Source organism: Somniosus microcephalus, chromosome 11 (genome assembly GCF_052327205.1).
Source record: "Somniosus microcephalus isolate GS21.2 chromosome 11, FLI_Smic_1.0, whole genome shotgun sequence".
NCBI lineage: Eukaryota > Metazoa > Chordata > Chondrichthyes > Squaliformes > Somniosidae > Somniosus > Somniosus microcephalus.
The window spans coordinates 61120598-61144277 of NC_140997.1; the positions used below are offsets into that span (position 1 = coordinate 61120598).

The window sequence follows — 23680 nt, forward strand, 5'->3', positions numbered from 1 at the left end:
CAACGGATCATCCTCCGCTATTTCCACCACCTCCAACGTGATCCCACCACCAAACACATCTTCCCCTCACCTCCCCTTTCAGCATTCCGAAGGGAGCGCTCCCTCCGTGACACCCTGGTCCACTCCTCAATCACCCCCAACAGCCCTTCACCTTCCCGTGCAAGCGCAGGAGATGCAACACATGCCCTTTTACCTCCTCCCTTCCCACTGTCCAGGGCCCCAAACACCCCTTCCAGGTGAAACAGCGATTTACTTGTTGTACTTGCAATTTAATATACTGTATTCGCTGTTCACGATGCGGTCTCCTCTGCATTGGGGAGACCAAACGCAGATTGGGCGACCGCTTTGTGGAACACCTCCGTTCAGTCCGTAAGGGTGACCCTGAGCTTCCGGTCGCATGTCACTTTAATTCACCGCTTCACTCCCACTCTGATCTCTCTGCCCTCGGCCTATTACATTGTTCCAATGAAGCTCAACGTAAGCTCAAGGAACAGCACCTCATCTTTCGATTGGGCACTTTGCAGCCTGCCGGACTCAACATTGAGTTCAACAATTTCAGATAATTATCCCTGCCCCCATTTTTCATGCAGTATGATTTTTGCCATTCCCATTTGCAACATTTTATCTTTCCTGCCTCTTACAAAAGTACAGGGCGTTCTTTGAATTCCTTCCTCCCCTCCTAACCACCCCCCCCCTGTCTCTGCACCTGCTTAATATCTGTTACATCTCCAGCTTTTTCCAGTTCTGATGAAGGGTCCCAGACCTGAAACGTTAACTCTGTTTCTCTCTCTCCACGGATGCTGCCTGGCCTGCTGAGTATTTCCAGCATTTTCCGTTGTTATTTTAGGCAAAGATGGCGTGTATTTAAAATAGTTTCAGAACATTACTTGTAGTTTAACAGCTGCCTTGTGCTGCAATATTTTCAATGGGATTAATTACATGTGCTTCTCTTTCTCCCTCCCCAACAACTTATAGTTGAAATTAGTAAGCCGTGTAATTCCTGTGTTTCTTCATTAAATTAATACAACAGGAAAGAGAGTTTTTCTATGACCAATGAACTTTTCCCCTTAGAGGGGTCAATAACCAGGGGGCATAGTTTCAAGGTAAGGGGCAGGAGGCTTAGAGGGGATTTGAGGAAAAACTTTTTCACCCAGAGGGTGGTTGGAATCTGGAACTCACTGCCTGAAAGGGTGGAGGCAGGAACCCTCACAACATTCAAGAAACATTTAGATGAGCACTTGAAACGCCGTAGCATACAAGGCTACGGACTAAGTGCTGGAAAATGGGATTCGAATAGACAGGGCTTGATGGCCGGCGCGGACCCGATGGGCCAAAGGGCCTCTTTCTGTGCTGTATAAATCTATGACTCTAATAAAAAAAATGTATATTTATTCACTTTTTGCGTATGTTGATCAAGCATATTGTTATGTGATTGCAACTTGTGGCAGAAAGTATTATTTCAGGGCTGGTAGCAGCTTTTTTTTTAATTAAAGGCAGTGAGAACAAGCTTAAGTATGAACTTTGCAATTTATAGATTTTTGAGTCCTTTGCTGAATATGTTACTTGGTCTTGGCGTGTTTGTGCAGCTAATGCTTTATTGCACAAATTCTAACTTTTTTCAGCAGAAAGAAGCTCACTATATGAATAAAGTAGCTTCTGTATAGTAATGTTTGTCTTATTTTTTTAGGACGCTGCCATTGATGTTTTTCGGGATATCACCTTTTACATCTATTTTGTTCTGGTATTGATAGAACTTGTACTTTGCTGCTTAACAGATCGGCCTCCTCTCTTCTCTGAATCTGTTAAGGATTCTGTGAGTATTGATTTTTTTTAAACAAATTTCAGCAGGTCTTTATATTGTGAAATAAAATGCAAAAAATGCTTCATGATATGAAAACACTGCAAATATTTTTCTGGAAACTAGTCGGTAAAAACTCAGCTTCTGCACTCCCAGGTGTGCATCAAAATTAATAACGGAAAATCACGAGTGGGAATCCACAATTTCATGTGTGCTGCTGGCAGTTCAGAAGCTGATTCTGTTACCTCTAAATGAGAGAACTATGGGTTTGTGGGTGAGAATAAATAAGCAAAAATTAATTGCAACAAAGCTTGCAGTTTTTTTCCTACTATATTCTGATCGTATTTCCGAATTTTGTCATTCATTCATAACTATGTGTGCACAGAGCTGGGAGAATCTACTAAATGGAGTGGCTTGCTAAACAAAGTGACAATGGGAGTTTGGTGGGAGTGGGCATTTGGTGCAGAGGGGGAAGGAGGCAATGTTCCCGTTAAGGCATGCGGCCACACAGCGATCTGGAGCTCTGATGCAGGCCGCTTGCCGGCTTTACAATAGGAAAAAATGCGAATGCAAATTTTTGGGGTGTGCGGCCCATTGAAATTCCGAATTTGAATAGGCTGCACACCCCCAAAAAAATTAAAGGGAACATTGGAAGTAGGTGCTAAATAATTTAAACCAAGAGGCAACAGTAAATATATAAATATTTGGAGTAATTAATTGGATCTAAAGGGATTTTTTTTAAGCAAAATGATGGGACAGCTGAGACCCGTTGCCTGCACTTCCTGTGCCATGTGGGACGTTTTCAAGATATTAAGGGGTACATAGGGTAGATAGAGAGAAACTATTTCTGCTGGTTGGGGAATCTAGGACTAAGGGACATAGCCTAAAAATTAGAGCCAGGCTTTTCAGGAGTAAAGCCAGGCAACACTTCTACACGCAAAAGGTGGTAGAGGTTTGGAACTCTCTTCTACAAACGCCAGTTGATGCTAGATCAATTAATTTTAAATTGAAGATTGATAGATTTCTGTTAACCAAGATATTAATGGATATGGGGCAAAGACAGTTATATGGAGTTAGGTTACAGTTCAGCTATGAACACATTGAATGATGGAACAGGCTCGAGGGGCTAAATGGCTTACTCCTGTTCCAATGTTCCTAACTCCAGGACGCTTCATGTGTCCTGGATAACCATGTGTGCAGGAATTGCCTCCAGTTGCTGCTCAGGTTTCCTGAGTTTGAGAAGTGGCTAGAGTCTCTGCAGGACATATGGGAGGCTGAGAATTTCCTGGGGTACACGTTCCAGGAGGTGGTCACCCTGCGGCTGCAGAGTTCAGGAGGCAGTATGAATACAAAATTGGCTAAGGGATAGAAAGCAGAGAGTAGTGGTGAATGGTTGTTTTTCAGACTGGAGGGAAATATACAGTGGCATTTCCCAGGGGACTGTCGCTCTTTTTGATGTATATTAATGACCTGGACTTCGGTATACAGGGCATAATTTCAAAGTTTGCAGATGATACGAAACTCGGAAATGTAGTAAACAATGAGGAGGATTGTAACAGACTTCAGGATGACTTAGACAGACTGGTGAAATGGGCAGACACATGGCAGATGTAATTTAATGCAGAGAAGTGTGAAGTAATTCATTTTGGTAGGAAGAATGAGGAGAGGCAATATGAACTAAATGACACAATTGTAAAAGGGGTGCAAGAACAGAGAAACCTGGGGGTGTATGTACACAAATGTTTGAAAGTGGCAGGACAAGCGAGAAGGTTGTTAAAAAAGCATGTGGGATCTTTGGCTTTATTATTAATAGAGGCATAGAGTACAAAAATGAGGAAGTTATGCTGAACCTTTATAAAATACCTGTTAGGCCTAAGCTGGAGTATTGTGTTCAATTCTGGGCACCACACCTTAGGAAGGATGCCAAGGCCTTGAGAGAGGGTGCAGGAGAGATTTACTAGAATGGTAGCAGGGATGAGGGACTTCAGTTATGTGGAGAAGCTGGGGTTATTCGCCTTAGAGCAGAGAAAGCTAATTTTATAGTGGTGTACAAAATCATGAATGGTTTTGATAAAGTAAATAAGGAAAAACTGTTTTCAGTGGCAGAAGTGTGAGTAACTAGGGGACATAGATTTAAGGTCATTGGCAAAAGAACCAAAGGTGACACGAGGTAACATTTTATTTTACACAGCGAGTTGTTATGATCTGGAACGCAGTGCCTGAAAGGGTGGTGGAAGCAGATTCAATAGTAACAGTCTAAAGAGAATTGGATAAATACTTGAAGGGAAAAAATGTACAGGGCTATGGGGAAAGAACAGGGGAGTGGGATTAATTGGATAGCTCTGCCAAAGAGTCCGCTCAGGCCAATGGGCCGAATGGCCTGTGCTGTATGATTCTATGAATCTATTTTCCTATGTTCTCAATTGCTAATTATTGCCCTGGAAAACCAAGAAGCTCCATTGATTTTCTGATTGCAGCTAATCTGTTACTAGCTTTATTTGGACATTGTTTGGCGATCTTTGCAAATTTAGGATGATACCACTGTTAATGAGACTTTGATGTAATGAAGAGCATGGATTCTTTTTTTTTTAAAGTATTCTGCACAATGTAGGAGTAAAGCTTAGCTTTCTAGGTTATGGAGAAATCTAATGCCAAGCATACACATGAAAATCTAATCCTGATCTTACAGATAGGGGATGCTACATGTGGGGTCCCTGACATTGTATAAAGCTGCGGGACCGATGCCATAGCGTCAGTTCCTTTCCCACTGCTGCGCCACCTCCCCTCCAATGAGGCATTTTTCAAGTTCTTGCACCAGACCTCTTTCAAATTTTAGAACTAAGTCACCAGAGCTTTATGTTAAATTTTGTGTTCAATGTCTGTTAAATAGACTGTAAGATTATCAAATATTTCTGTTTTCAAATCTGGCAGTCTGAGATTTTCATTTTCTTGACAATTTAGAACATTTGGCACCAGCCCAACCATCAGTGCCAACCGATGAGCCTCCAGGGTTGTCTGTGTCAGAACAAACTGCTAAGAAAAAGCGATAAAAGCCAGCCTTGTTAGATAGTCTGCAGGCGCTTTTTTAAGGTCATGTGGTATAACCATATGCCAATTATATGGTCCTTAGAAAGTCATACAAAGGGCAAATAAAGCAAGCAAAACAAAAAATAATAGCATATTAAGGAACTTTAGGTACATTCCACATGGAACCACCTATTTGGTGAATTTTGTTGAAGGCTGAGCCGACAAATCGGAGTGTGATTTGATTGCTCTATACTAGACTCTTCCCTCTTGCATCCATGCTTCTTCAATGTAAATTCAGGATGAAAAATCCTAATATAAGAGCACAAGATTATAGTCTCAGTTGGGTTTGGGTTTTTCTCCTCCATCCTTTCCAATGCCTCAGTGTTCCTTCGGTAAATACAGTAACCCAAGTTTAATGCAGTACAAATAGCTCAGTAAAATAATTCAATAATTTCAAAATTAAGGTTTTTCTTGGTGCTTTCATCATCATACTTTATATATAAGCTGTTATAATATTGTCATTTTTAAAGCTTTAATATACACTGGTGAAAATATAACTTTACCTGACCTACAATGACAAAATATAGTATGAATAATAAATAATCGGATATACTCAAAGGCAACTGTGTTGTAATTGCGGTCTCTCCGATGTATTAACTGTATAACGCCACACTGTTCACTCTCATGTTTATCTTGTTAACCGCCATCACACACTGGAGAGAACTTAAAAAAAACTATTTCAAAATGCTTTCCATGTCTCTCATTTTCAATCGAAGTTATTCAAACCCATTTGGATTACTTAGCATTTATACGATAATTTGGCAACTCTTGAGGCATGCCAGACCCCTTTTGAATATTAGTAAGCCATCCGATGCCCTCTGCTTTCCCATAAAATTGTGACTTCAGCTAATTCAGAAATCCTTTTAATTGATTTGCTTGATCAATGCTGAAAAGTAGGAATGGAAGGAAATTCTACAGATTGCTGTTCAACTGAAACAATGTCCACCTGTTTTATTGTGTAGCTAGTTTTATCCCATTAATTTGCTGCTGCTTCTCTAATACTGCAAGCCCACACCTTTGCTTAGTCTTTTGTTCAGGGACTTTTACCAAACCTCTTGAATTTAACTAAGCATTGAATATGTCACTTTTGTTTTGTTGAGACAGTAACTTTTCTTTTAATTCTTTATCTAGAATCTCTGCCCTGAGCTAAGTGCTTCATTCCTGTCCAGGATAACGTTCTGGTGGTTTACAGGGTACGTGCAAATATAAAGCATTTGGTCTTTCTGCAGTTATGTCAGGTGCATTCTTGAAATTAACACAAAAGGTAATCTGATCGAACTTTATTTTACATTACCACTCATTTGTAGTATTGTGTAGAGATTTTCTGTCAAATAAGTTTGATTTTCCTACAGATGAATTTAAAATGTTCTAGATGGCTATGGATGTGTGTTGCCCAAGTAGTGAAGCCTAATCAACTAATATATGATGCATGTGTATGTATTTTGTCTGGCACACTGCTACAAATGCAAAAAGTTTTAAAGAAAACCAGTCATTTAATGCTGGATGCTTCTAGCCAGGGGCCGAAACTGACTAGCGGAAGTGTTTAATTCTCCTGTTCACTGAACAATAATCAAACTCTAATTGACTTGAAGCTGTATTTACTTGAACAAAAATTAGACATTATGGCCGTAAAAATACAAAGTTTCATTTTAGCAGTAGAATAATACATTTTGCATTACATAGTACTGTATATGTCCTTATATTACTGTACCTCCTGACGCTCCATAAGCAATGTTATTGGAGATTCGCAAGTAGATAAGTAAAAACAGTACGGGGAAAAATTGGGGATCGCCCATTTTGGGGCGCTAATATCGGCCGGGCGTAAAGTTTAGCGCCTGGCGCTAATTATCGCCTCCGACTGCAAAATTCGCCTCTCGCCCCTGGAGGTGATTTGAGCGTTAAATCAGGCGCAACAGACCTCTCTTAAGGCACAAACGTCGGGGAGCGAGGTGCTACCTCCGAACGTTTCCGAAGCTCAGGTGATGTCAGTTACCCTGGAACTCAGACAGACTGGCGCATCCAGTTCTTAAAGGGGCGGGGCCATCTTGCTGGCCAGCCACACACTGCTCATTGCAGCCTTGAATCTCGGCCTGGAAAGACCTCTAAAGCAATTGTGTTGGAAGCACTAATGGATAGGCCCAGGGAAAGAGCTCGGCACTTAGGAAACTCAAAAGTGGTGCTGAGGTCCAAAACTTCTTAGAACAGTGTTAAATCTTTCCAGACGTGTCTCAACCTGCATGTACCAAATATTTTGCTGACAAGAAAAGGCAGGAAGTGCCCGCCTTTAAAAAGTGCTCCCCCAGCCCCTTCCCGACTTGAAAACGTTCCCCACTACCTGTCGTTCCTAGCGGCAGGCGCTAAGGCAGGGGGTGCAACTCAATATCCGGCCTGGGGCGCTACCGGGGCGTTGCACGCTCAACTGACGTCGCAATCTGCGGGCGCAGGAGATCGTGGCGGTAGTGTTCAGTGCCACTGCAAAACGACTGGTCAATTTTGCGAGCGGCGCTAAAATCGCCGCGCTCAGGCGCTAAGTTCCTAGTGCCCCCCCAGAGGCGCTAACCAACCGAATTTTTCCCCCTACATCTATTGCTCGTTTTGTGCATCAGAAACGATAGTTTGTTCCAGGTGCAAAGCAAACCTAAAGAAAGAGGGAAAAAAAGCCAGTCATTTAATGCTAGAGCCTGAAACTGACCAGTTTGTCCTAATCTCCACAGTTCCCTCATCAGACAACAATTAAACTCTGAACTGAGACTCTCTTTATTGAAATAGATTTTTGTGACCTTTGGAGAGACAGTTCTATCTTAGCCACAGTATATAGTGTTATACCAAGCAAAACATGCCTTCTAAACAGCGTATCAGCTGACTTGTGGTAAGCAATGCTACAGGAAATTGGCTAATTAATGCATGTATTTTGAAGACAAAATTGAAGGCAGCAAAAGTTGTATCCGTTTCCTTCCCAAAGTAAAGAAATAATGGTTAAAACATTTTAGAACCTGTACAGAAATTATAACCTCTTTGTAGATTTTTAATCATCTATTAATGACTATTAATCAAAATGCTTTTGCTTTCAGAAAGTTCATTATTGTAAAGCAATTGAAGGAAAAGCTATATTAGTCATTTTCGTTTCATTTGATATTGGCAGTGTTGTAAAATCATGTTTTAATCATGCATTAGTCATACAGTTCCTCAGTCTGCAGACACTGAAGTGTGTAATTTCCCCATATTTGTTCCTGTTATAAGAGCATTTCTTTTAATTGTGTAGTTTTCCAATCTCCTGTTGTACATCACCATGTTAAAACTTGTGGCCCGGATTTTGTTCTCCGCGGCGAAGGAACGGCTTTCGCCGTTAACCTCGCTTACAGTTGCCCACAGACTTTCTGCGGGCATGTCAGCGGAGATTTCCACTAATCTGGCGTCTGTTTCAGTGTGGCACCATCTAGAGGGGATCTGTGAACATGGCAAGCAACAGCGAGGCTCTTCAACCAATCGGGAGTGCGTGTTGGTGGTTGGGGGGGGGGGTGGAGGGAGAGAGAGGAGGAGAGAAAGAGTGGGTAGGGGAGAGCGTGCACGTGACCAGGAAGGAGAGGGGGAATGCGTATGTGGTCAGGAGAAGGGGAAAGCACGCGTGGGGTCAAGGGGAATTAAAAAAAATTATTTGCTTATGGGATGTGGGCGTCGCCGGCAAGGCCAGCATTTATTGCCCATCCCTAATTGCCCTTAAGGTGGTGGTGAGCCCCCTTCTTGAACCGCTGCAGTCCGTGTGGTAAAGGTACTCCCACTGTGCTGTTAGGTAGGGAGTTCCATGATTTTGTCCCAGCGACGATGAAGGAACAGTGATATATTTTCAAGTCAGGATTGTATGTCACTTGGAGGGGAAATTGGAGGTGGTGGTGTTCCCATGCGCCTGCTGCTCTTGTCCTTCTAGATGGAAGAGGTTGCGGGTTTGGGAGGTGCTGCTGAAGAAGCCTTGGCGAGTTGCTGCAGTGCATCTTGTAGATGGTACACACTGCAGCCACGGTACGCCGGTGGTGGAGTGAGTGAATGTTTAAGGTGGTGGATGGGGTGCCAATCAAGTGAGCTGCTTTGTCTTGGATGGTGTCGAGCTTCTTGAGTGTTGTTGGAGCAGCACTCATCCAGGCAAGTGGAGAGTATTCCATCACACTCCTGACTTGTGCCTTGTAGATGGTGGAAAGGCTTTGGGGAGTCCGGCGGTGAGAAACTCACCGCAGAATACCCAGCCTCTGACCTGCTCTTGTTGTCACAGTATTTGTGTGGCTGGTCCTGTTAAGTTTCTTGTCAATGGTGACCCCCCCAGGATGTTGATGGTGGGGGATTCGGCGATGGTAATGCCATTGTATGTGATGGGGAGGTGGTTAGACTCTCGCTTGTTGGAGATAGTCATTGCCTGGCACTCTGTGGCACGAATGTTACCTGCCACTGATCAGCCCAAGCCTGAACGTCGTCCAGGTCTTGCTGCATGCAGGCATGGACTGCTTCATTATTTGAGGAGTTGTGAATGGTGCTGAACACTGTGCAGTCATCAGCAAACATCCCCGTTTCTGACCTTATGTTGGAGGGAAGGTCATTGATGAAGCAGCTGAAGATGGCTGGGCCTAGGACATTGCCCTGAGGAACTCCTGCAGCGATGTCCCGGGGCTGTGATGATTGACCTACAACCATCTTCATTTGTGCTAGGTATGACTCCAGCCAGTGGAGAGTTTCCTCCCCAATTCCCATTAACTTCAGTTTTACTAGGGCTCCTTGATGCCACACCTGGTCAAATGCTGCCTTGATGTCAAGTATTCCATCACACTCCTGACTTGTGATTCACTCGTCACAGAATACCCAGCCTCTGACCTGCTTTTGTAGCCGCAGTATTTATGTGGCTGGTCCAGTTAAGTTTCTGGTCAATGGTGACCACCGCCCCCTGCTCCAGGATGTTGATGGTGGGGGATTCGGCGATGGTAATGCCATTAAATGTCAAGGGCAGGTGGTTAGACTTTCTCTTGTTGGAGATGGTCATTGCCTGGCACTTGTGTGGCGCGAAAGTTACTTGCCACTTATCAGCTCAAGCCTGAATATTGTCCAGGTCTTGCTGCATGCAGGCATGGAGTGCTTTATTATCTGAGAAGTTGCAAATGGAACTGAACACTGCAATCATCAGTGAACATCCCCACTTCTGACCTTATGATGGGAAGGGCATTGAAGCAGCTGAAGATGGTTGGGCCTAGGACACTGTTCTGAGGAACTCCTGCAACGATGTCCTGGGCTGAGATGATTGGCCTCCAACAACAACAACAACAACAACAACAACAACTTGTATTTATATAGCGCCTTTAATGTAGTAAAACGTCCCAAGGCGCTTCACAGAAGTGTTATAAGACAAAAATTGACACCAAGCCACATATGAAATTAGGGCAGATGAGCAAAAGCTTGGTCAAAGAGGTAGGTTTTAAGGAGCATCTTAAAGGAGAAAAGAGCAGTAGGGAGGGAGTTCCGGAGCTTAGGGCCTAGGCAGCTGAAGATCTGGCCACCAATGGTTGAGCGCTTATAATCAGAGATGCTCAAGAGGGCAGAATTTGAGGAGCACAGATATCTCTCGGGGTTGTGGGGCTGGAGGAGATTACAGAGATAGGGAGGGGCAAGGCCGTGGAGGGATTTGAAAACAAGGATGAGAATTTTGACATCAAGGCCGGGAGCCAATTTAGGTCAGCGAGCACAGGGGTGATGGGTGAACGGGACTTGGTGCGAGTTAGGACACGGGCAGCTGAGTTTTGGATGACCTCAAGTTTATGTAGGGTAGAATGTTGGAGGCCAGCCAGGAGTGCACTAGAATAGTAAAGTCTAGAGGTAACAAAGGCATGGATGAGGGTTTCAGCAGCAGATGAGCTGAGGCAGGCAATGGGCAACGTTACGGAAGTGGAAATAGGCGGTCTTAGTTATGCTATGGATATGTGGTCGGAAGCTCAATTCAGGGAAAATATGATGCCAAGGTTGTGAGCAGTGTGGTTCAGCTTCAGACAGATGTTAGGGAGAGGGATGGAGTTGGTTGCGGAGCCTGAAGACGGTGGCTTCGGTCTTCCCAATATTTAATTGGAGAAAATTTCTGCTCATCCAGTACTGGATGCTGGACAAGCAGTGTGTCAATTTAGAGACCATGGAGGGGTCGAGAGAAGTGGTACTGAGGTAGAGCTGGGTGTCGTCTGCGTACATGTGGTAACTGACGTGTTTTCGGATGATGTCGCCAAGGGACAGCGTATAAATGAGAAATGGGTGAGTGCCAAGGATAGATCCTTGGGGGACACCAGAGGTTACGATGCGGGAGTGGGAAGAGAAGCCATTGCAGGTGATGTTCTGGCTACGATTAGATAGATAAGAATGGAACCAGGCGAGTGCAGTCCCACCCAGCTGGATAATGGTGAAGAGGCGTTGAAGAATGGAGTGGTCAACCATGTCAAAGGCTGCAGACAGATCGAGAAACAGGAGGAGGGATAGTTTTCCTTTGTCACAGTCACAAAGGATGTCATTTGTGACTTTGATGAGAGCCGTTTCGGTACTGTGGCAAGGGCGGAAACTGGATTGGAGGGATTCAAACATGGAGTTCCGTGAAAGATGGGCAAGGATTTGGGAGGCGATAACACGTTCAAGGACTTTGGAGAGGAAAGGGAGGTTGGAGATGAGGTGGTCGTTTGCAAGGACGGAGGGGTCAAGGGTTGTATTTTTGAGGAGAGGGGGCCAATACCTGAGGATAGCGAACTGTTAACAATGTCAGCTAACATGGGAGCCAGAAAAGAAAGTTGGGTGGTCAGCAGTTTAGTGAGAATATGGTCGAGGGAGCAGGAAGTGGGTCTCCTGGACAGGATGAGTGTGGAGAGGTCAAGAGGGGAGATCGGTGAGAAACTGGAGAAAGATGCAAGTTCAGGTCTAGGGCAGGGGTGAACCTTGGAGGAAGTTTGGCCCGATGGGCTAGGGGAAGGAAGGGAAGTGGCAGAGGCAGCTGAACAGATGGTCTCAATCTTGGAGACAAAGAAGTCCATGAGCTCCTCTCACTAGTTGTTGGAGGTTAGGGTAGAGGAGGCAGGGCAGAGGGGTTTAAGAATACAGTTAGCAGTAGAAAATAGTAGCCGGGGGTTATCTTTGCATTCCAGAATAATCCTGGAATAGTGAACAGTTTTGGCGAACAAGATTAAGACCCGATAAAGCTTTATTTGGTCCAGCCAGATCTGGCGGTGAATGGCTAAACCAGTTGTCTGCCATATTCGTTCAAGTCTGCGTCCTTTGGACTTGAGGGAATGAAGATGTGGGCCGTACCAGGAGGAACGGCCAAAGTGAGAGAGAGTAATGATTTTAATAGGGACTAGGGCATCAAAGGTGGTGGTGAGGGTGTGGTTGAGCAGATTGATAGCTGTAGAAATGGCGTGGTGAATGGAGGGCCAAAGGCTGGACAGTTGGGATTTCATAAGTGCAGCTGTAAGAGAGTTGGGAGAGAGTTTTTTCCAGGGGTGGACACAGAAGGAAGTAGGGTTGGGTGGGGGAAGGGGGATGTGGGTGGAGAGCGGTACAAGGAAGTAGTCAGAGATGGCCTTATCTTCGATTGACACAGTGAGAGTAACGAGGCCATGAGAGATGGCAAGGTCAAGGGGTTGGCCGTGAATATGGGTTGGGGAGTTCACATGGAGGGAGAGATTAAGGGAGGATAGGAGGGTAGTGAACTCCGAGAAGAGAGAGCATGATGAATTGAGATGGAGGTTGAAATCACCGAGGATGAGAAGTTGCTCGGTGCAGAGGCTGAGGGAGGAAAGCAGTGAAGATATCTCGGTGGAAGCATTTTTATCCTACTTGGGTGGGCGGTAGAGAATGACAATTTTAAGTGAGGGGTGGAACAAGGTGAGATGCTCAAAGGAGGAGAAAGTGCCAGAGGAGTCTGGGACAGACCCAGGTGTGATTTGGTGATGAGAGCCACACCACCACCACCAAGGCGGTCTGGGTGGGGCAAGTGGTGAAAGGTATAGCCAGGCGGGGAGGCTTCATTTAAGGGTAAGGTGTCATCACCCCTCAGCCAAGCTTCTGTCCGAGCCATGATGTCGATGCGGTCATCCACAATAAGCTCATGAATGGTAAGGGCCTTGTTCGCAAGTGAACGGACATTCTGCAGGGAGATGCGGAGAGGGTCGGTGATGTCTGATCCACTGCCAGCATCCACAGGGTCAGCGCTGGGAGGGGTGAGTTGGACGGGGAGGAGATTGGCAAAATTATCCCCCTGCAGGCGCACTGCACGGGAAGATCTGAGAGAGTAGGATGGGACAGTTGGGGTTGCTACTTGTGAGGAGACAGCGATGAGTGCCATGGTGGGCCCTTCGGAGGATGCCAAGAGAGGCACAGAGGGAAACTCTAGGCTTATCTAAGAGGGAGTCAAGCCTGGGACGGCGGCAGGAGAGCAGGAAAGTCGAAGAGTAATGAAGGGTTGGGGTAGGGATATGGGAGGGCAGAGTATCTGAGAGAGGAGAGATGCGACATGACGACAGGAGAGACCGGTCAGGGAGAGATAGAGAAAAGAAAAAGGGGGGGAGAAAAAGTTGGAAATAGAAGTGAACGGCTCGGGTCCGGAGTGGCTGCCAAAATGCGCACACGATTGGTAACAGCGAAAAACTGAAGTTACGTAGGCCTGGTTATGTAGCAATTATAGGGATGCATATTTCCTGTTAGTAGCAGGGAATAGGTTGGTGGCAATAGTAGGGAATTCAGAGTTAAAGTCAGAGGTCCCGTGGAGGAAAAAGTTGACATAGGTAGGATGGAGTCGGTGTGGAGCATCGATGAACTGTTGTCCAAGCTCACAGAAAGGAGTAGCAGACAAGTGAAGTCCAGAAGCTATTTGTAGGGTTGAGAATTGAAGGATGGAGGTTATTGCCGTGGTAATGAGAATTGGTTGCGGTGCAGGAAGGTGATGGCGAAGTTGAAGCAAAGTTGGAGGTCACCCTAGATCAGAAGCAGCAGAGGAAATGTAAAACCACAAGCCAGCGACCAACAAAGCAGAAAAACCAGTAGAACAAGTCACCCAGCTCATCAGAGAAACAACAGCAACTGGTGTAGTCCAGTGCAGAAGCGCAGTGGTGTAATCCAGTGTAGTCCAGTACAGAAGCGCAGTGGTGTAGTCCAGTGCAGAAGTGCAGTGGTGTAGTCCAGTGCAGAAGCGCAGTGGTGTAATCCAGTGTAGCCCAGTGCAGAAGTGCAGTGGTGTAGTCCAGTGCAGAAGTGCAGTGGTGTAATCCAGTGCAGAAGCGCAGTGGTGTAATCCAGTGCAGAAGCGCAGTGGTGTAATCCAGTGTAGTTCAATGCAGAAATGTAGTCTTGATCTGAGAAGTCCAGAATTTGGAAACCAAATTTGAGAAGCAGAGAACGGTGGGGGGTGGTATTTGGAGGTTTAAAGCAGTTAACTTGTAGTTAGGGTAAAATGCACCAACTGATGGAGCCAGTGGAACTTGAACAGTGGAAGCAAGGAGATTTGGGAGAGAAAGGGCAAAGGATGGCAGGAGATTCCCATGGATAGAAATAAAGAGCTCCAGAGCTCCTTATGGAACTGCCAGCCTAGCGGTAGCCATCTTACTTACAGCAACAGCCATCTTCCTTTTTGCTAGGTATGACTCCAGCTAGTAGTGTTTTCCCCCGATTCCCATTGACTCCAATTTTACTAGGGCTCCTTGATGCCACACTCGGTCAAATGCTGCCTTGCTGTTGAGGGCAGTCACTCTCACCTCTGGAATTTTGCTCTTTTGTCCATGTTTGGATCAAGGCTGTAATGAGGTCTGGCGCTGAGTGCTCCTGGCGGAACCCACACTGAGCATTGGTGAGCAGGTCATTGTTGAGTATGTGTTGCTTGATAGCACTGTCGACGACATCTTCCATCACTTTGCTGCTGATTGAGAGTAGACTGATGGGGTGGTAATTGGCCGGATTAGATTTGTCCCTTTTGTGGACAGACATATCTGGGAAATTTTCCACTTTGGGTAGATGCCAGTGTTGTAGCTGTACTGGAACAGTTTGGCTGGAGGCACGGCTAGTTCTGGAGCACAAGTCTTCAGCACTACAGCTGGGATGTTGTGGGGGCCCACAGCCTTTGCTGTATCCAGTGCACTCAGCCATTTCTTGATATCCTGTGGAGTGAATCGAATTGGCTGAATACTGGTTTCTGTGATGGGGACTTCGGGAGGAGGCGTAGGGGGGTTTGCACAGGCGCGTTTGGTCAGTCAGCTTTGCCTCTGACTACCTTCTTCGAGCGGTTCGAATTGCTCGCCCCCTGGGTTCTGGACACCGGACTTAGATACAGGCAGCGATACAGAAAATCGAGTAGACAAGTGGCTTGGTGTAAAAGAACCAAGATTTTATTGAACTGAAAAATTATAACGATCTTACATGAGAAAATTACTGGTACAGCACACTACAGACATAAAATGCTTATACTTAAAGGGAATGGGGAACACACGGCACAATCGAGGGAAAACAACTATATTAGCAATCCCCTTAATTCCCACCCCCTATACCTAACTAGATTAGACTGAGGGGCCAGAACTTCATGCTCACCAATCCAAGAACTTGTTACGTTTAAAAAAAACAGTTGAAGGTTTTGGGTTCACTCCTTGTGCACTCTGTGGCCTGCTGACGTCACGTGGTTCCAGCGCGCTGCAAGGGTGCTGTCCAGATAAAATACCCCAATACTAAAGTCTCTGCCTGGGTATTTTACCTCGCAGGACGGGCTCTTCTTCAGTTGATGTTCTTCCTTGGTTGATCCTGTTGGGTTGAATGAGCTGGACTGAGGGCCCGTTTATTCGAAGCCCCACGCAGCCTTCTTCATACAACCCGTCCTGGTTGTAATCTGGCAGCGAGTTGAGAGGCAGGAGGGAAGAGGCAAGAGAGAGAGTGGCTTCCTGATGGGCCCATAGTTATACCCCCGTCGGGAGCCCTTATCTGCGCGCCAAATCAGTTCAGTCCTTTGTCCGATTTGGGTGAGCTTGTTTAAATGTTTAAAAACGTTTATAAAAATGACCTGTAGAGTGATAGTCGTTAAGTCTAAAGTAGCCTCGAAATCCTGGCTGTTGTTAAAGACAAGTTGTGAATTGCTCCCATTCAGGCTTAATGTCTCTGGTGAGCGGTTCCCGATTTAAAATGCAGAAAGCCTAATGGCTTGATGGAGCCCATTCCAACTTAATGACTGGAAGGTACAGTCTTTTTGTTCATTTTATCAGTCCTTACAAAGTCTTTGATTAGTTTAAAACTTGAACTCCTTGACCTGCTTGTTTTGCAGAACCTTTGTTTTAAAATCCCATTTGGCTTGGTCACGAGGTTTATCGCAGCCATTTTGGGTACCCTGGTTTTAAAATCAAGTCCATCCAGGGTCCCTTTTGATTAATAACTTCGGGAAATGTTGGAATTTTGAGAACCTTACAGAGGCCAAGATTGATCATCCACTCGGCACGTCTGGCTGAGGATGGTTGCAAACGCTTCAGTCTTGCCTTTTGCTCTAACGCTGGGCTCTGCCATCATTGAGGATGGGGATGTTCATGGAGCCTCCTCCTCCCTTTGGTTGTTTAATTGTCCAATACCATTCATGACTGGATGTGGTAGGACTGCAGAGCTTTGATCTGTTCGTCAGTTGTGGGATCGCTTAGCTCTGTCTAAAGCATGCTGCTTCCGCTGTTGAACATGCTTCACCAGGTTAGCACCTCATTTTTAGGTACGCCTGGTGCTGCTCCTGGCATGCTCTTCTACATTCCTCATTGAACCAGGGTTGGTGGTAATGGTAGAGTGAGGGATATGCCGGGCCATGAGGTTACAGATTGTGGTGGAATACAATTTTGCTGCTGCTGATGGCCCACAGCGCCTCAAAAATGCCCAGTTTTGAGTTGCTAGGTCTGTTCCCACACAACACAATGGAGGGCGTCCTCATTGTGAAGATGGGACTTCGTCTCCACAAGGCCTTAAGCGGTGGTCACTCCTACCAATACTGTCATGGACCGATGCAGGTAGAATGGTGAGGACGAGGTCAAGTAGGTTTTTCCCTCGTGTTGGTTCTCTCACCACCTGCTGCAGACCCAGTCCGGTAGCTATGATTATATTCAAGACTCGGCCAACTCTGTCATTATTGGTGCTACCGAGTCACTCTTGGTGATGGACATTGAAGTTTCCACCCAGAGTGCATTCTGTGCTCTTGCTACCCTCGGTGCTTCTTCCAAGTGGTGTTCAACACGGAGGAGTACTAATTCATCAGCTGAGGGAGGGCGGTAGGTGGTAATTAGCAATAAGCTTCCTTGCCTATGTTTGACCTGATGCCATGAGACTTCATGTTGAGGAGTCTGGGACGTTGGCTGAAAGGTATGATTCTGTGAGTATGACTATGTCGGGCTGCTGCTTGACTATGGGACAGCTCTCCCAATTTTGGCACAAGTCCCCAGATGTTAGTGAGAAGAACTTTCCAGGGTCGACTGGGCTGGGTGTGCCTTTGTCATGTCCGAATCCGGTGCGTAGATCGATGTTGGGTGGTCCGTCCGGTTTTATTCTACTTATTTTGTTTCAGAGCGGTTTGATACAACTGAGTGGTTTGCTAGGCTATTTCAGAGGGCAGTTAAGAGTTGTGGGTCTGGATTCACATATAGGCCAGACCAGGTAAGGACGGCAGATTTCCTTCCCTAAGGGGCATTAGTGAACCAGGTGGGTTTTACAACAATCTGGTAGTTTCATGGTCCCCATTACTGATACTAGCTTTTTAATCCAGATTTATTTAATTAATTAGCTGAATTTACATTCCCTAGCTGCCGGGGTGGGAGTTGAACTCATGTCTCTGGCTCATTAGTCCAGGGCGCTGGATTACTAGTCCAGTAACACAACCACCATGCTACTGTACCCGTATTGCTTAACATGTCGACTATGTTTAGATGTCCTATTGCAAACATGTCTTTTCATGATCCTACGTGTGTGGATTTGACATCAATCTGAACTTCGGCACAGGGCCACCAAAAAGAAAACGCCACCCGATCTCAAGATGACTCCACTTTCGTTGTCTGAAAGAAATCTAGTAAAGGGGGAGGGGGAAATAACTTTGCAGAAGAAGGCATGTTAATTTTTTTTGCTACATTTTGTCTGGTGCCATATGGTTTGCCTCTTGCAGGAAGGAGCTGTAAAAGTATAGTAACCAATGAAATCGTCAGCAAAGTCTTCTGTGATGTAAAACCAAGACCTGTGTTACTGGTTTTTTTTCCTGGAAGCTAATTATGATCTTGCATTTCGTGTCTTCTTAATCACTACTTTCTAATTTTTCTGAACTTTCCTCATTTTTGCATCCTCAGAAATGTCCTGCACTATGGGCCTCGATCCTATACCGTGGTTTCTTAGCTTTAAAAAAAAAAGCAACACATTAACATGTACTTTCTTGCATTACAGGATGACGTCTTTGGGATATAAACGGCCATTGCAGCCAGATGATTTATGGTCTTTAAATAAGGAGGATAGATCTAGAGTGGTTGTACCAAACCTAGTTGAAGAATGGGAGAAGGAATGTTCTAAGATGACGAGGTATGGGGCTTATTTGTAAATGGTATTCATGATGAAGCTTATTACAGTTTTTAAACAGTCTTTATAAATGGTGTTATTTAATAGTATGCTCTAAGCAATTTTTAACTAATTCGGTTTTTTTTCCCATTTGGAAAAGACCAAGTGAAATGGTGTACTCTCCAAAGAAACCGAGAAGCACAGCTAAAATGCCGCATGAGAATGCTGGGGAAGCTGATGAAGCACAAGTATTGATTTTAAAGAAGAAACAGAATTTGCAGCCTTCGTTGCTGAAAGCACTTTGTAGAGCCTTTGGTCCTTACTTTATGATGAGCTTCCTGTATAAGATTATCCATGACTTGTTGATGTTTGCCAGTCCTGAAATTCTGAAGTGAGTTGCACAATGTTTAGAAAAGTAGTCATCAAAAGCAAACTGATTTGTATAATGTTCTTTGCAAGGTAATTATTGATATCATCCATTGATCCAATCTTAAGCATTTTTAACCTGATTTCACATGCATTTGTACCACTTATCTTGCAACATAAATATGGATTTACAGCAATTAAAGAATAATTAGTTTTGATTACATTTAGCTCGCACTAATAGCCGATGCTACTGTGTCTTAAAAGGGGTTGACACATTAAGTGTTCAAATTTTAATCTGAAATCTATCAGCACAGCACACAATTGTGCATTGACTTCAAATAAAAGCCAGTTTTGTTTCCATTTCCTCCCTGACACTCATTACAAAGTGACAGTTTTGGTGATAGTGTTTACAATGTCAGGAATCTGTTTGTGCTTTGGAGAAAACTGCAACAAAATACTGAAAAAAAACACCATGATACAAGTCTGGCATATTTGTGTCTGATTTAAGCTCAAGCACCAATGGGGAAAAAGTGGGGTTTACCCCATTTTCCAAGTTTATCTTCCCTGTATGAGCACTTGCACAGTATGCTCAAACATCAACTGAAACATCAGACAGGAACAGCTTGCATTTAGATAACGTTTTTAATGTACAAAATGCCCCAATGTACTTTACAAAAGAATAATGAGAATGGATCCCAAGCCATTGGAAAGCAGTTTGGAGAAGTGACTGAAGGCTAAGTCAAAGGTGGATTTTGAGGATGTTTTTAAAGAAGAACGGAGAAGTCGAGAGGCCGAGTGATTTAGGGAGGGAATTCCAGAGGGTAGGGCCAAGGTATCTGAAGGCTTTGCCACCAGTGATGTGGTAAAGGAAGGAGGCTGTACAAGAGGCTAGAGTCAAAAGACCAAAGGGTGTCAGAGGAGATGTATAGCTGGAGGGAATTGCAGAGGTGGGGAGGTGCAAGGCTGAAGAGATATTTGAAGAGGACAAAGATTTTGAATTTAATGCATTTGAGGGACAGGGTACCAGTGTAAGTTAGCGAGGGCAGGGGTGGTGTGTTAGAGGATAGGATATGCGTGGCAGCATTCTGGACAAGTTAAAGTTGTGGTCAGCAGATGATGGGAGATTAGTGAGGAGAACATTGAAGTAATGGATTCTGGCTGGGACAAAAGTCTGAATAACACATTTTAGCACAGAGAAGTTGAGATAGGGGCATTGTTGCACAGGTGGAAATAAGTGGACCTGGTATTGGAGAGGAAGTGGAGTATGAAGCTTAACCCAGGGTTGAACACGATGCCCACGTTGCACGTGGTTTTGTTCAGTCTAAGAGTAGCCAGGGCACGGGATGGCACCAGTGCCAAGGGAGCTGAACTTATGGTGGATAGTGACTTACTTGAGGGTCTTCTCGTGCCGCTCCGCGAAGCAAGAAGTATAACCAAAATTGATCTTTCAACTTTCCTTTGTTCATGATCACTGCAATATTTCCAGTTGAAATCAGGGAGTCACAATTGAGATCATTTAAAAAAAATTACGACCCCAAGTCTACTCACTCAGTGGCATAGTATATTATTGCATTAACCTACTGTGACACTGGGCAGCCGAAGCTTGTGCAGAGTTTGCCATATTGTATATAAACATAACTCCTAGCATTTAATTACTTTTTTTTTCTTTTAATAGGTTGCTGTTGCAGTTTGTGAATAATGATGAGGCACCAACCTGGCAAGGCTACTTTTATGCTGTGCTACTGTTTTTATGTGCATTTATACAGACTCTCTTCCTCCATCAGTACTTCCAAATTTGTTTTGTTACTGGAATGAGACTAAAAACTGCCATTATAGGAACTGTTTATAGAAAGGTACGGGTTCATTTTACTAACTGGTTAGTGTAATAAGAAATGTGAAAAATAAACCACAGCATAGTGCGTTTTTGAAGTTTATTGTAATAGTACATGGTGAAGATGCTTAGAAAACTAGGCAGAATTATTAGTCATTAATGATTCAGTTATATTCAGAGTAGGAAATCTGTAGTTTTGTCATGTAAACTGATATAAATATGTAAGTTGGTCTTTTGCTGATTGTTACTGAAATATGAAAATTTCCATATTTCAGTAACAATGTAATTTTCCATAGTGAATGGCAAATGTATGTTTTAAGATTGCATTGAACAGTTAGTTTTTTAAAAATTACATTTTAATTACAAGGTATGTGCTCCTCCAATCTGTAAATTTTTACTTTTTGATTTTAACTGACAGTTGCGTTAAACATTTGAAATGAGCATTTAAAAAATATTATTGGGAAAGTAACTTGTCAACATTGGCGAGACCTATATTTGTCTGGTTTGCCAGTCAGAGAGTTTCTTTAAGCAGAGGAATCCTATTGAAACAAATCTGCTTCTAATGATTAATGCTTTTGGTTTTTTTAATGTATAATGTTTAATGCAGAATAGTTGCTACATTTTTAGAAATAATTGGTGAAAAGATTAAACTGCCTGAACATACAGTATTACTTTAAATTGTAGTTTAAATAGAATTGTTTAAATTTTATTGTATAACAATAACTGCTCTTTGCATTGCTGTAAGAATGTGTTTGAGTAATCAATTGTATTTGTTCTGTACTAAGGCCCTGGTTATTTCAAATGCGGCAAGAAAAACATCCACAGTTGGGGAAATTGTAAACTTGATGTCTGTGGATGCACAAAAGTTCATGGATTTGATAACTTACTTAAACATGATCTGGTCAGCACCTCTTCAGGTTATCCTGGCCATGTACTTCCTGTGGCAGGTAATTCATTTAATGGTGGAGAAACTCTTTTCTGCCCCCAACTTGGTTACTTATTAAAGCAACATTTGCAGGAGGTTATTACATGGTTTATATTTTTGGATAGATTGTCATTTTTATTTTTGTCTTTACCGGTTTTACTCTCCAGAATCACTGATTACATCATCGCACTACAGATTGAAGGGACCAGCACTAGCCTATTTCAACATTTGTAGATTTAGGAACAGGGCTAGGTCATTCAGCCACTCGAGCCTATTCTGCGGTTCAATCAGATCATGGCTGATCTGTACCTCAATTCCATTTATCTGCCTTTGATTGATTCATATCCCTTGATGTCCTTACCTAACAAAATCTGTCGATCTCACTCTTGAAAATTTTAATTAACCCAGCATTTTCTCTCCCCCTTTTGGGTCCCGACCACTTGTGCAAGTCTATGGGCATGTTGCGACTGCGAACTGGTGTGTAAGCTACACTGTAGCAGGTTGAGATACTCCCGACTCCTGGTAGGTTCTGCGCTCCCTGCCTTCAATCCTTATTGGTTGTGCATAGCTATTTTCCCACAGCTCCGCCCTCCCGTTATAAAGAAAGGCGCAAAGGGCATCGCTGCCAGTCAGTAGTAAGAGGTGGTGCTGGGCGGAGGGCAGTGTCAGCTAGAATCTTATTTTTGGCGGACCCCCTGAAACTTTTTCACGGACCCCGGTTGAGAACCCCTGTTCTAGGGAGAAGGATAATTTTAAAGGCAGTGCTCACCCTTGCTACTTCGAGGTCATTTGAAACACTTAATGCACTCTATCCATGTCCTGGGGATGACACACTTTTGGAGCTGATGACCTCTGAAATCTCATTCCATGCCAGGTGGACAGTGTGTTTGCCAACTCTCCTGGCACTGCTGGGGGAGCAAGAGCGCCCTCCACACCCTGACCTCTTCCACAAGTACCTCCAGGAAGGCTGCTGTGAATCTTGGTGCCTGCCTCCTGCTCATTTCAGAGAAGATTCTTCTTCCAGCATCTTGGAGACAAAAGAAGCCACAAGGCAATTCAACCTCACTTTTAGAGGTGTATTCCCGCTTTTAATGGGTCTCTGGGTGACCCATCAGAAAATTTCACTCGAAGAGGGCGAGTTTCCGGTCGGGTCAGCCAATTCAGCAGGAAAGCTGCTGGTAAGATTAGTCCTGGGAGTTAAAATACCCTGGGTCTCTCTTTGGCTACAGTGGGTGAGTTTTAAACTGAAACCAAAACTCACCTGAAAACTGATGTGGAGTTAAAACCAGAGCCCTTATTTGTACCTTACTGGGGAAATTGAGTTTAAAAGAGTAAGGACTTCATCAGTGTTGTTTTTCAGTCAAGGTTGGTAGGGATGCTTGCATAATAAAATTTCTACCTGTTGTGAAATTTCCCAAGTACACGTGTAATAAGTCATAGCATATTGACTTTTATAGAAAAGGCGGCTTGGATTTGCTTAAACTATACTGAAGGAATTAAGGTCAAATATCTTTTAAGGACTTCATCTGTGGTCTTGTTCTTCAAATATCACTTACTATTTAAAAAAAAATAATTAAATAATTCCTCATATTTTGGTATTATTGCTATATGGCATAAATTTAGATGCCAAAATGGGTGTGATATATGATGGTTGTAGTGTTATTTTCATTGCAGTGTATAATTTAGTGAAATATTTCTTCGGTAACAGTTATGTAAATATTATGCAATTTTTATATTTTGTTTTACTTGTTCAGAATCTGGGTCCCTCTGTGTTAGCTGGTGTGGCTGTCATGATTCTATTGGTCCCTATAAATGGCGTGATTGCAATGAAGACAAAAAACCTCCAGGTACAGTGAACTTTCCTTTTGAGGTTTATCCATGTTGATATATTTTTCAATTGCCTTGTTTTGTGTAAATTAATAGAGTGTGACGTGTTGCATTCCACAAGATGTAACCAATAAAATGAAGAATCTGAAACACATCAATCTTGACTGTAAATTCAACTATCCTATGTACTTTAAATAGCTATTTGACCTCAAAACAATCTTACTGACATCTGACTTCAAAATTATTTTAAGCGTAGTCTTCTGAAATATTTTTATTTAACCAAGTCAAATACAGCACAAGCTTGATG

General features: G+C 43.8%; 1 protein-coding gene across 1 annotated transcript in view; it reads left to right on the top strand.

The window, feature by feature from the left end:
* abcc1 (ATP binding cassette subfamily C member 1 (ABCC1 blood group)) overlaps positions 1–23680 on the top strand; it is a 133204-nt gene that overhangs the window by 29401 nt on the left and 80123 nt on the right. The window contains 7 exon segments of the mRNA XM_086002247.1: positions 1688–1813; positions 6017–6078; positions 18317–18448; positions 18585–18815; positions 20466–20643; positions 21407–21568; positions 23301–23393. Of these exon segments, the coding sequence (XP_085858373.1) occupies positions 1688–1813; positions 6017–6078; positions 18317–18448; positions 18585–18815; positions 20466–20643; positions 21407–21568; positions 23301–23393 (984 nt within the window).